Here is a 13,584-nt window from a genome sequence, read left to right as displayed (position 1 = left end):
GAATAAAAAAGGGAAATGTGTACATATTATTTTAACCATTGAAGTACAATTGAACTAAAAGGATATTACCGTTAGGCGGCACATTAGGGCACCACAAGCTCAGTGTTTTTCTTACTCCATTAGATTCTAATCTGACCATTTCTAGACATGGCGAAGTCTTTCTCTGCCTCTTAATCTGTCAGGCCTGCTCCTTCCCATTGCTTGTGCTGATCTGTTCTCCCCGTCTCTTTTCTAGTTGTGAAAGACCTTCAACTGGCCATCTCCAAGCTGGAGAGCCGACTAACCACAGTGGAGAAGTCTGCTACCTCAGCCCATGCACCCACCCCCAAGGTAGAGTCACTATTACACCTCTATCTCTCACTTGTCATCTGATGTCCTCAATCCTGCAGTAAGCAGCATCTTTACTGCCAGGCCAGATATGCAAAGCTTTATCTAGTGTCTTTATTGGGTAACCCTCCTCTAACTGTGACTGCAATGTCAGTTGTCATTTCAGGTGTGTAGCAACAAATTGCTGTATGTAATATGTTCATTTTGTGGGGAGGGTGGGGTACCAGTCTCATTGTGTTTTAGACCCATCTGGCAGCAAAGGGGTTGAAATGGCAACGGAGTGAAATTAAGGGGGCTTGGCGGTGAGGTCTCCCTACATCTACATTTTTAAATGTTTAGTCAGTTAACCAAAATTTGTTAATCTTCAAAAAAAAATCCTAATTGTGACTCCCTTATTTTTTGTCTGAACTGTTAATGACTCTCTCCCCTGTTTAGTCTGCCGCCCCTGTACCGAAAGTACAAGTCACCCCGGCCGCTGCTGCCCCTGATGAGGACGATGATGACGACATTGACTTGTTTGGCAGCGACGAGGAGGAGGAAGACTGTGAGGCCGCAAAGATAAGAGAGGAGAGAGTGCGTCAGTATGCAGAGAAGAAGTCCACGAAGCCGGGACTCATAGCCAAGTCCTCCATCCTGCTGGATGTGAAACCGGTAAGAGGAGACAGCTCAGCGACGGTTACCAGGCTCAGAATTACAGGTGTCAGTCTGTGAGACGGTAACAGGGATGCATCCCCCCCCCATCATAAAGTATTTTGGGAAACTGATTCAAAGCACCCGGTAAAAGGAAGAATCTCATGGTGTTTTTTTTGTTGCGCTAATGTATTTCATTTACCAGCCATCATTCCCACTACTGTGAGGAAAGCACCACGTTGTGTAGAAATGAATGCAGCCAGTGTGCAGCGTAACAAGGTGTAATGATACCTGATTGCGTGTCTCAGGAGCCATTCGACATTATAACTTGAACGGTGTTGAAAGCATTAACGTTTTGTAGTCCAACTGCTCGTATCAACATGTTCTGGTCTGCACAGTGGGACGACGAGACTGACATGGCGAAGCTGGAGGAGTGCGTGAGGACTGTTCAGATGGACGGCCTGCTGTGGGGCTCCTCCAAACTGCTACCCGTCGGTTACGGCATCAAGAAGCTGCAGATCCAGTGTGTGGTGGAGGATGACAAGGTTGGCACGGACATGCTGGAGGAGGAGATCACAAAATTTGAAGACTATGTAAGTGACTCTTGAATCTAAACGCTGAGCCTCCTGTGTCCAATGTGTGGTTACACCGATTTTTATATTTGAAGTCCTTTCCTTGTGTTGCGCTGACCATGTATGCAGCGATGTACATAGAACTTTACAGGCACAAAGTCCTTGCCTAGTAGAAATTAGAAAGGAAAGAAAAAAGCGGAGCACTGCCAGGGAATGAGAAAAAGGCTGGGGCAAAAATTGAAATAAAGATTATTTATTGGGCATAATGGCCAAAAAAACAAACACACAAGGTAATAAAAAACTCTGACGCGTTTCCCGCCGTGGAGGCGCTTTATCAAAGAGTACTGAGGTTCTCACAGTATCAGGATATATAGCAGTCTCTAAAGTGTACGCCCTAATCTTAAACCAATGAATCAGAAGATGGTCTAACTGATTATGCAAACAGCTGTGATTTTAAGCTGTTATAAAGATCTTATAGTATAAGATGTTAACATGACGCTAATCATTATATGAGACTGTGAGAACCCAAATGGTAACAACAAATAACAATGAATATAAAAACAAAAACAAGAGAAGAGAAAGACTAATAGTGAACATTATAGCAACAATGTATCAAGTGTATTATTATAATGAAAAAAATATATGTGCATAAAAATAAAAATAAATATAAATATGAAAATAATATATATATATAATCAAATAGTGCATTAACGCTATATGAACACTAATAAGATGTGATAATATAAGTGAATATTCAAACAACAATATAAACCATGTGTATACCTAATGTATAGACATAGGGATATATAAAATAAGTGCTTTATGAAATAAATTTTTCTAAAACGTTAAATCTATACATAATAAAATGTGGGAACATTGATGAATTAAATTAGTAAATAGAATTAGTCAAATCTTCAGATGTGAAATAAATAGATTAATACAGATAAATTAAAAAAATAGTGATAAAAAACACTAATAACAAAGTAGTGCATATATAGTATAATATAGTCACCTATATGTAGCTATGAGATGAATGATGAATACATGTATAAATTTGGATATATAGTAAGTATATTAATAAAATATATATAACCAATATAAATATCCACTCTATAGGTAACTTGTCTTATGAAATGAATAATATATCATACACTTAATACATATCAAACAGTGAGGACATATGTATGGATATATACAAATCAACAGTCTATTATATATAAATGACATAAAAGACATATTTGGATAAAGAGCATAGCGAGCAGAAATAGTACGTATTTGGGTATAAACAACAGATTTACAAAAAACGGTTTATAAAAAATGCTTCAATAGTAGAAATTACAATCTAATTTTGATGCCTGGTGCGCTGGGAGACACTGCCCAAGGTCACAGGGAGAGAACACTGGGATTGAACACCGCTGCTTCAGTCTGTATTATTGTTTTCAGTCTCTGCCTTTTACTCTGAGTCGTTCCTTCATCCCCAATACTTTTATATTAAAAATGGATTTGGTGTCTAAAACGTGTACATTTGTTGTAGGATGTGATACCCGTTTGGTGTGCAGAACTTTCCAAAGCTCGCAGGTTTCTGCAAGTGTTTGTGTATTCATGGTAACTGCATGCGAGAGCTCTGTCTGAACGTTCACTTTGTGTAGGTTCTCGGGGTTTTTTTACACACAATTGTGCTTTCTCCGGTTAATGAATCCCTGGTGTATTTAGAAGACCAAATCCTAATACCTGCTATATTGCATTCCTTTTTAACCAGCATCACCAAGTCCCAAGTTTGCTCTCATTTCCCAACAGGAAAGGCTTTGCCTGGACATCCTTGCAGAACTTTTCTCCTGCAGACTAAATTGTGTAATTGTGTGTCGTGTTTATGGTCGGGTACTTGTACAGCTCGCGGTTTATAGGAGAGGGAGTAATGAGGTCGTGAATCTCACTATATCAGGGTCTCTCTCTCTTCAGTCACTTGCTCCAAATTCAATCATGCATGCGCTAGCTCACTAAGAAAGACTCTGACACCAGGTTCAGCTTCAATCTCAGTACATGCGTTATCATGGGGGTAACACAGGAACTGCCGAGTTTTTGTATTACAATCTATTTATATCAAAGTAGGCTAACACTAGCCAATCATTCAATGCCACACCTATTATGCGGCAAAGCTTATCCAATTATTACATTAGTTAGTAGAAAAAAGGCACAATGGGGGCGGGGGTCTTGTCGGCTGATGCAAGTTTCACAGGAATGCCGTGTGTCCTTGCTTTCTGAAGTTATGTTTCGTTTTCTCTGTAATCAGTCGGCTTTAGGTCACTTTGCTACTTCCTTATTGCGTGGGCGTGGGCGAGAGTCTGTGCAAGCGGAATTTCACAGTCACCTCGGATAGAAAACAGTATTAGTAAAAAAACACAGCAAACAGATATAAAAATGGAGACGAGTGGTTTCTTCAGAATATAGAGATATGACACCCATATTCTATCCTTCACAGTCCCCCCTAGAAACCACGAGACAAACATAATCTTATAAAAGTATTAAAAAAACTAAACCAAAAAGGATATACTTTCCCTATGACTAATCTTAACCTTAGAAAAACTACCTGAGGGTGTTGGTCGGCTGTTCATGAGCTTCTCTCATCCCCGACAACTGCTTGCTCGCTAAACTCGAAGACCTACAGAACATACACAAGGAGTCCCTTCCCTACCGAAAAACAAACTAGGGTCTGGGAACTTGATTGGTCACCCCTGTCACTCCAGAGTACTATAATGGACTGGTCTTATGTTCTCTCGTTTTTGTAATGGCATATTTTCATAACATTGGCACATTGCTCTTGTTCTCAAGGTTTTTGGCTTAGCTGAACCGCTCAATATCAATTGGAACTTCAGAAGAAAAAATGTATTTTAAACTAACATTCATTCCAACTTTCATACAGACAATAGACAATATCAGGCACCTAAGATGGATGCTGACTCAAAATGGTTGCTTAGATCCCAGTGCTGTTATGTCAGACCCCCCTCCCTTACGTCATATTCTCACTTTGTCACTCCCTCCCTTTTTATTCTTAAAACATAGCTTTTGAGAATAAAGTTCATGATGATAGTCCAGGGATAACTCAGAGGACAAGGGTGTGTGCCCTTCACTGTCATAGTCTCGTAAGGCGCTGCGGCCAATATGTCTTTTGATGAATTGAATAACTGTGGTCGGCATCTTCTTTCTTCACGGTACTGCTGTTTTCTGGCATCTGTAAAGAGTGGCATCCGATTGGGGGAGGGGGTCGCACACCTGTGGATCATACCTTTGCAACACGTGACACCCACATATATGACAACATGTAACACTCCCAAACACATCAAAACATTCAAAAAAAATTTGCTCCAAGTGATCTAAGCCATTCACCTAACCCCAAGGGTGAAAATCTGTCACTTCCCTTTGTAACCCTCTTTTGAATCTCTTGTATTTCATCCAGTTCATGCTGCACATTGCTACACTGATCTGGAATAAAAACACAACATTGTCTTTAATCAAACACATACCCCTCCTTTTTAAGCTAAAACATAGTCTAAAGCAATTCTGTGTTGTAAGGCCATAAGCCTAATCTGAACCTGTTCTTGGATTTTCAGAATCATCACAACATTCTATTACTGAGAATTGAGGGGGTTTGGTATCTGTGGAAGCTAATGCATGATCCTCACCCTGCACGCATTGCATACATCAATCACTCAGAATATCAGAACAGACGATGTCTGCGATGGGTCAACATGGCTGACTTATGATCCTTTCCTTGTGGCTGACACACGCCCCTGGGTGACCCCCTCCTTTCGGTGGAGGTGCAACACACTTCTGGATCAAAGTTTTGCTGCACATGACACATACATAGAGAGTGAAGAGTACTGCCAAAACACATACAAGAGCTTTCACAAGCCACGCTTCCAGGAAACCAATCCTCCCATCAAGGCTCAATTCTACATACACCTTAAATTTCTAACTTAACACACTCTAAAGAATAAAAATATTGAGTCTCTGCAAAAATGAAATGTTCTGATAAAACCTGGCCTTAGCCTGGTGTCTTATTTTCCTCGTTGGTTAACGGTTAGAGTTTTGACTCGGCAAGACGTTAACTTGATGCGGCTGTGCTTTAGGTGACTCTGGTCTTTGGTGGAGCTGGAACATTTGGTGGAGCTGGAACGAGCTTTACTGTACTTTGGGTCCAGGAAAATGACTCTGCCGCTTTGACTTTGCTGTATTGGTGGTTACTTTAGGCCTTTTCACCTGAGATGAAAAGCATGCTTGCGCAGGGAATATGTGACTATTAACCCCATCTCGAGTAGGTGCACTTTCAACTTTGCCTAGAGAGACTCAAAAAATGTATTAGTTGCATACAACTTATTGTTTTATTACCAATAACATGGTCCTTAATTCGTTCCTTTGGACTGCTGATAGTCATAAGTCATCCCATATGTGTCTCATAGGGAGATAATTTATACCTAGGAATAAATTCTTGTATCAATGTGTTTACTCCTGTCTTAGCATCCACATATAGACAGAGGTATTCCCTATTAAGGTTCCTAATTCATTCCTCAAATTAAAACTAAGTAGCCACTGTGAACCTGACTTTGATACAATCTAAGTTCCTGAAACTTTAGGGCCTCATCCCTTGCTAACCACTTGTTTCCATAATTAATTCTATCCTGTCTGCAGGCCATATCCCTAAGACCTGGGAAACTACCAGAGTTTGTCCCAATCTTCAAAAGTGGGGACAAAAAACACTGTCTCAAACTACAGGCCAATATCCCTTTTCCCAATACTATCCACTGTTATGGAAAAATATTCCCTCCCAATTTAAGCCATTATTTTACCCATACAAATTTCCCTAGCCACTCCCTATCTGGCTTTTACCCCAAACACTCCACTGTAACGATTCTGTTAAAAAAATTGAAATGCCTTCTACATAATGCATACCTTATTCACTTATGTAACTGCTTTTGCAACGATGTATCCCCTGTATTTAACCCTATACACACGACACACCCACAAATGAGAGGTGCTCCCAAATTCACCACTTCCTGGTAAACCCATTCTAGATTACACAGCAATTTTGACAATAACCACTGCTTACGGAAAAATAAATGGTTAATTCGTTATAACATACATCACATATTCAGTTAATAGACAAATGATTTTGTATAAGACTTCACACTAATGTCTTGCTTTACATAATCTCTTTGCACAGTGCTGAGCACATGGTCAGCTTTATAATTTTAAAGACACTCTGCATATTCATCTGACTAAAGGAAAAATATTTTCTATAAGACTTGTTTCCGGGCAAAGAGCCATTTTGTTTCTGGGCGTTTCGCCAATTGACCCTGAAAAGATAAGATAAAGGTACACCACGCTTCTTCCTTAAAAATAATAATTATTGGATTGGAACTTTTGCTTAAAGTTTAAATACATGGAGCTTTATCCAGAGCCCTAAGAACTACATTTTTTATGACCTTTCAAAAATTAACCAACAGGCTTTTATATAGCTGAGGTTCATATAACTTCTTAACACACAAATAACGCCACACGCTCATGCTATTTCCCTACACTCAGTTTTTTTTAATGCTTTCTGTTTTGAACTTTTATAGTTTCACTGACTTCATTCACTACAAATTTATGCTATCTTGTTGCAATTCTGTCCTTTCTCAAGCTACACAAACCTATTTCTCTCCATTAATCAACACTCACAAGTCTAACCCTCACTAACTCTTCCTTCATCTCACCTCAGGACTTTTCTGACTATTTTGAGGATATGGAGGGGGAGGGTCAACTTTAGGGGTAGAAGGTGTAGTTTTGTCACTTTCGGGTACTTTCATATAATAGTAACTTTTCTTATCTTTCCCTCCACATTCTATTTCAGTGAAACCTTCCTTTTGAAGCTCAATAGCCACACTCAAAAATTTCTCAGCATTCTCCCACAATCCTCCATCTTTCAACATTCCTTTACATGCCTGGATTCTATCTTTCAACATTTTTGGTTGCAACCTTCCCGTAGAGGGTAAATCCAATATTTTAAACAACAATTTACATTTCTAGGAGACTCTTGTCTTCCAGCGTTCCCCGGGATTCAGTTATTATTTTAGACCATAGACTGGGTTGCAATCTCCCCGAGGACGGGACTCCAGCCAGTTTATACAGATTAGCAGCATGTTTGATATATTTCTTTCCTTCTCGAGTGCGGACTAAATCTAGTGCTGTCTGTGCCCCTGTGGGCAACACATGTTTTTTCTTAAATAAGTGCAACATCTCTGAATTCTCTGTTCGTCCCACCAATATATCGTGGCCGGTCCTGTGTCACCGTCTCGAGGGAACCACTATTAGGTTACCGCCCTCAGACGCTGGGTCCCTGACCCCAGACACCCGGTACCGGAGACAGAGTACTACTTCACCCGAGGGAACCACTATCAGGTTACCGCCCCCAGATCATCAGTGCCTGTCCTGTTCCCTCTGTACTGGGCTGACAGCCTGCACTTTCATTCAGGGATTTTGCAATTACTATTCAGAAAATCAATCAGACAACCCGCAATCTATCTCCCATTACCACCCACTCGGTCACCTAAATTCCCAACACTAATGCACTAATACACCTACATATACGAACTCCAGTCAGTCGACAAAAATCCCACTCCACTTCGGGCTCCCACTTGCGGCACTGACTAGCATATATAACATGTAAACATTCGTACAATTTAGCAACTTATAGGTGACCACAAGCAACTGAAGAGTATGATATTTTTAACAGTTCTAAACAGAGCGCGACTCTAAAGATCACACCGTTGTATCACATCAACGTGAGTGAAAGACCTAAACAGATTATACTACCTAGGCAGCAACCCACCGACTTGTCATAGGCAAGATAACACACAAATTGTATGCAAGAGCTTACCTTGACAATGAGGGTGATCAGTCCTCGGTTCGGTGTGTCACGGTCTCTGCAGCAAAATCAGCGACAGGTCAGTCTCTCGTGGTGAGCCGGAGTCACGCTCCCCCCCTTTCACGTTGGGCGCCAAATAATGAGGTCGTGAATCTCACTATATCAGGGTCTCTCTCTCTTCAGTCACTTGCTCCAAATTCAATCATGCATGCGCTAGCTCACTAAGAAAGACTCTGACACCAGGTTCAGCTTCAATCTCAGTACATGCGTTATCATGGGGGTAACACAGGAACTGCCGAGTTTTTGTATTACAATCTATTTATATCAAAGTAGGCTAACACTAGCCAATCATTCAATGCCACACCTATTATGCGGCAAAGCTTATCCAATTATTACATTAGTTAGTAGAAAAAAGGCACAATGGGGGCGGGGGTCTTGTCGGCTGATGCAAGTTTCACAGGAATGCCGTGTGTCCTTGCTTTCTGAAGTTATGTTTCGTTTTCTCTGTAATCAGTCGGCTTTAGGTCACTTTGCTACTTCCTTATTGCGTGGGCGTGGGCGAGAGTCTGTGCAAGCGGAATTTCACAGTCACCTCGGATAGAAAACAGTATTAGTAAAAAAACACAGCAAACAGATATAAAAATGGAGACGAGTGGTTTCTTCAGAATATAGAGATATGACACCCATATTCTATCCTTCACAGGAGTAGGCACAATCTTTCAGTTGGGAGCCCATTTTTCAATCCTTTGCAACTCCTTGCACTGCGCCTCCTTCTTTTCCTCCTTGCAGTGCATTGTAAGATGGTGACATGGCCTTACATATAGGATGTACAAGCAGTGCTTTGTCAGAATAATGTATTAGGAAGAATAATTTGTGTTGAAACGGGCGCTATTTCCTTGCCTCTCCGCTCACTAACATCCGTCTTGTGCTTTGTGTTTCAGGTGCAGAGCGTCGACATTGCTGCTTTCAACAAAATCTAAGTGAATGTGAAACCTGACATCTAATAAAGATCACAGTGCAGAATCTGTGCCGTTTGCGTTTGGTGTTTTTCTCATGGTTTGTGGAATATACATTAACACATTCCAAATTAAGTGTGACTCGCCTTTTCATTTATCACACCCCAGTCTGTAAACTTGTCAAGTATTTTTTTTTTTTTTTGGCTTACCTTTTCTGAGCATCCCCCTTTGCCATAGCACAGTTTAATAAGTAGATAATCCTTTCGTATTGATTTATTGGGGAGACAGAGTTTCTGATGTCTATAAGGGGTTTAATAGCTTTTGGTGGATATACCACTTGGCACATGCCATTAAAATGAGATTGGACACCAGTGAGGTATTTAATGCAATCATGGATTCTGGATACACAAACACAATTCCTGAAACAATAGAGTAGTCTGAACACCCTGCACGGGCCTGCAGGGTTAAGCAGTCAGTGCTACTATATTAGGAAACTCTTAGTTCACATGGAAATATTCTGTACTTAAGGGAATTTGTCCTTCGCCAATATGGCATCCAGGAAGTGGATCACTAAAAAGGAGTGTTTTTCAACCGGATGGATCCATGGAACATAAAGGTGCTTAGTGACATGAGGGGGTAAATTCTTCTACACAAGGCAACAAACGGTGAGCTATCTGACCACACTATTATCCCATGCTTGTTAGTCTACACAATTAACCGCTCTATACACTTTATTTACTGCAGCCTCTCACACCCCCCACACCCCCAAATCCCTCTGCAAACCTTGAACAGACCTTAGCATTACAAATGCAGCAGAACATTTTGCCAAGGAAAAGGCACACTTGCTGTTTACTCTGCACACACTTGGCTCACAACCGCTTCATGCAGCATTACCTACCTCTGTGATAATAGACCTGCTTGTTCTCCCAATTCTGTTCTTTCTTGTGGCCTCATGGAAATGTTACTCTATCCAATACCAACTCCTCCATCCTGGCCCACACCCAACATCACCATACACCCTGGACTACTGAAAAGCCTGGCACTATCTACTGAATGTTGGTGGAGAACTCTGTCAACCTGCTCACTCAAATGGCAAACACCACAAATTTACAACTTACAAACTACTCAAATTTCTATTTATACTGTCTCTTCAGCAGGTGATATTGAATGTAGCCCAGGCCCTCCCTTTTCAACTCTGTCCATGCCCCCTTCAAATTCCAAAAAGGTCTTTCTGTCGCCCATATAAATATCCAGAGCCTGCTGATCAAACTAGATGAATAAAGGGTATGGTGCCTTATGCATAAACACAAAGTCCTCATCACAGAGACATGACTAACTCCGAAAACCCTCTGCAACAATCGGCATTCAGGGATAATCCATTTCGAGGAAAGACAGGTCAAAGAGAGGAGGATGGGTGTTATTTTATATTAGACACCTTACAATTTACGCTCCTAAATTGCCCACCCTCTTTTGAAATCCTACTTGGCAAAATCTGCCTCCCCTTTTATAAGCCCGATCTTATTGCTGGCATTTACCGGACCCCTAAAGCCCCACTCCAATCCCTGGCTATCGCCCAGTTTATTGGCTCAATTTCCTCTCAGAATGAGAGGAGTGAGCAGCTAGTTTGTAAGGATTTCAACTATAATTGGCTCAGCCCTAAAAATAACAAAAATCCAGGCACAAGTCAAGTTACTTAACCTAACGCAACTAAATTCCCAACCCACTTGAACAAACCTGAAATCTCACAAACATTCCCTGCTAGACTGGATTCCCAGCAGAATCCTCTGGCATCCTACCTGACATTTTCAACGACCATGCAATAGTGTACTGTGTAAGGAAAAATCAAACCACAAAATCAAGCCCTAAAGTTCTCTAGAACATTTAGAAACTTTAACCCACTACAGTTTCTGGCTGATCTTACCAGCTGCCCTTGGTACAGAATCGATTTAATTCCCAACCCCAATTCTGCACTTAACTATTTGCAATCTGAGTTCTTACAACTCTGATACCCATGCTCCACTACCTAGAATAAGAGTACGGGGCCCCACCTTTCGTGGGTTACAACCGACCTTATAGCACTCTGCCATCTTAGGGGTGCCTTGTGGAAAAGCTACAAAGTAACTGGCACTACTAAGGATGTTAATTACAGATGCCTGCGGAACATGTGCACAAGGCAAACAAGGAATGCAAAAACACAATATTACTGACTATCTTCATTAGAATCCATCAAACCCAGCTAACTTCTGGAATGTTATCTACAATATATTCCAGCCTTCTAGCCATCAACAACCATGTAATATTAAGGAGCATATTACCCTGGCAAATCCCATTGACATTGTAAATGCATTAAATTAATACTGTGTGGTGTGTTACTAACTTCCTAGTGAAATGTACTACATACAAGAACCTCGTTCTGGGAGTACCTCTATAGCCCCACCCTCTCCCAACACTGCCCACAGTTTTCAATTTGTCCCAGTATCTGAAGAGGAGATTACACAAGCGCTCCTCAAATTAAAACTAAGCAGCCAATGTGGACCTGACTTACTGCAATCTAAGTTCCTACGACCTGGTGCCCCAACCATTGCCAAACCGCTTCCTTCTCTAATCAACTCTCATCTGCTGGCCGATTTCCCTAAGACCTGGAAAGCTGCCACAATTGTCCCAATCTTCAAAAGTGGGGACAAAAACACGGTCTCAAACTACAGGCCAATCTCTTCTCCCAATACTATCCAAAGTCATGGAAAAATGTGTCCACTCCCAATTAAGCGATTACAATACCAAGACAAATTTCCCTAGCCAATTCCAATCTGGCTTTCGCCCCAAACACTGCATGAAAAGTTTGCAATGAGAGCCAGTGGGGAATGGAACGGTGACAACTTACTGGTGCAATATTCCTAGATTTTGCAAAGGCTTTTGTCATGGAACAAGAATCACATCTGTTTCACCCCCTCCTTTCCTTTGTAGCTTCTGCTTGTCAGTTCCTCATTTCCAGCTGCATGTATTTTGCTCTGTGTACACACAGTGCCTGTGTGTTAGACACCGTGTTGCAATCCCTGTCTCTGCATTATGCCAGTGAGTTGCTACTGCAGCCTCTGAGATCCTTCTCAGAATGGGCTATTCTGCCCCCCCCCCTCTGTTTTGTTCACAGATGGTCTGTCCCAAGACTATTCCCTTTACCCACATTCCCCCTCACTTCCTTTTCCACCTTGGAGACCGTGAGTACAGCACCCATCTCTGTTACACCCCTATGGCAAGGCCAATTCTTTTCACCTGCCCTTAACTACAAAGCATCCACAGAGATACACCTTTCCAACACAAACATCTTATCCACAAATGCCGGTTTTTATTGCTGATTTCTAAATAAAGTGAAGAAAATATACAGGACTTGGTGTGCTATGGAAAGAGGGCTGAGTTGAAGCTATCTGTGTTTATTCATACCCTAGACATGATACGTGAACATAGTGACTCGGCCCTCACCTAATAGTATAAATGAAAAAACTTGGTGCATAGGGAAACGAAACTATAAACTACTTGAACTCTAGTGGCCACCAGGGGTCACTAAAAGCCCTATAACATTGCACTCAAAAGTTATAACATCCAATTAAAGACGTCATGATGTGATTTTAGTATACGAGATAGGACCAAAAGAGGGATCCAAAGACCCCAAGGCAACAGACTCAAAAACGTAATTAAAATCAAAAAAATAATAACATTTTATTTAAACCAATCAACAAACACACAAATAGGAAACATGTAGACAAGGGTATTAAAATCCCCATCTGAAGAGACGGCTAGTGAAAGGGTGAGCTGGTATCCACATATAGCCTATGCTCGTCGGGAAGGGTATCCCATAGGTGTGTAAGGTATAAAAGGTACACAGGGTGGATAGGATTGTATAAATAGATATACTAACAGGCTTCACATGCAGATAACGTTGCCTAGTTGGTGATTGTAGCCACCCAAGATAGCGCACATAAGGTACATAGAAAGGTTCCTTCTCCATAAATGTATTTTCCTCACTATATCAAAGGACCATATACATTCATCACTAGTGGATATCTGTACAAATACCCATATATCTTTTATGGCCATGGGAGGTGGTATACCTCAAAGGAGTGATCTCACAGAGTGGCCATATTACCTACAGGTCGCATTGGTATAACATTATTGGCATATGTACCTTAGTATCCGTCAGGGA

General features: G+C 41.2%; 1 protein-coding gene across 5 annotated transcripts in view; it reads left to right on the top strand.

The window, feature by feature from the left end:
- Window positions 1–9,455, top strand: part of EEF1D (eukaryotic translation elongation factor 1 delta) — a 29,174-nt gene extending 19,719 nt beyond the window's left edge. For all 5 annotated transcript variants that reach the window (XM_075584797.1, XM_075584798.1, XM_075584795.1 and 2 more), the window contains 4 exons: window positions 236–330; window positions 763–978; window positions 1,356–1,550; window positions 9,372–9,455. In XM_075584797.1, coding sequence (XP_075440912.1) covers window positions 236–330; window positions 763–978; window positions 1,356–1,550; window positions 9,372–9,410 — 545 coding nt within the window. In that variant the 3' untranslated portion in view covers window positions 9,411–9,455. The remainder of the gene's footprint in view (window positions 1–235; window positions 331–762; window positions 979–1,355; window positions 1,551–9,371) is intronic.
- Window positions 9,456–13,584: the final 4,129 nt, after the last annotated feature.

Source organism: Ascaphus truei, unplaced genomic scaffold (assembly GCF_040206685.1).
Source record: "Ascaphus truei isolate aAscTru1 unplaced genomic scaffold, aAscTru1.hap1 HAP1_SCAFFOLD_749, whole genome shotgun sequence".
Classification (NCBI taxonomy): domain Eukaryota; kingdom Metazoa; phylum Chordata; class Amphibia; order Anura; family Ascaphidae; genus Ascaphus; species Ascaphus truei.
Note: the sequence above shows the minus strand (reverse complement) of the source record. Positions and strands in the feature narration are given on the sequence as shown.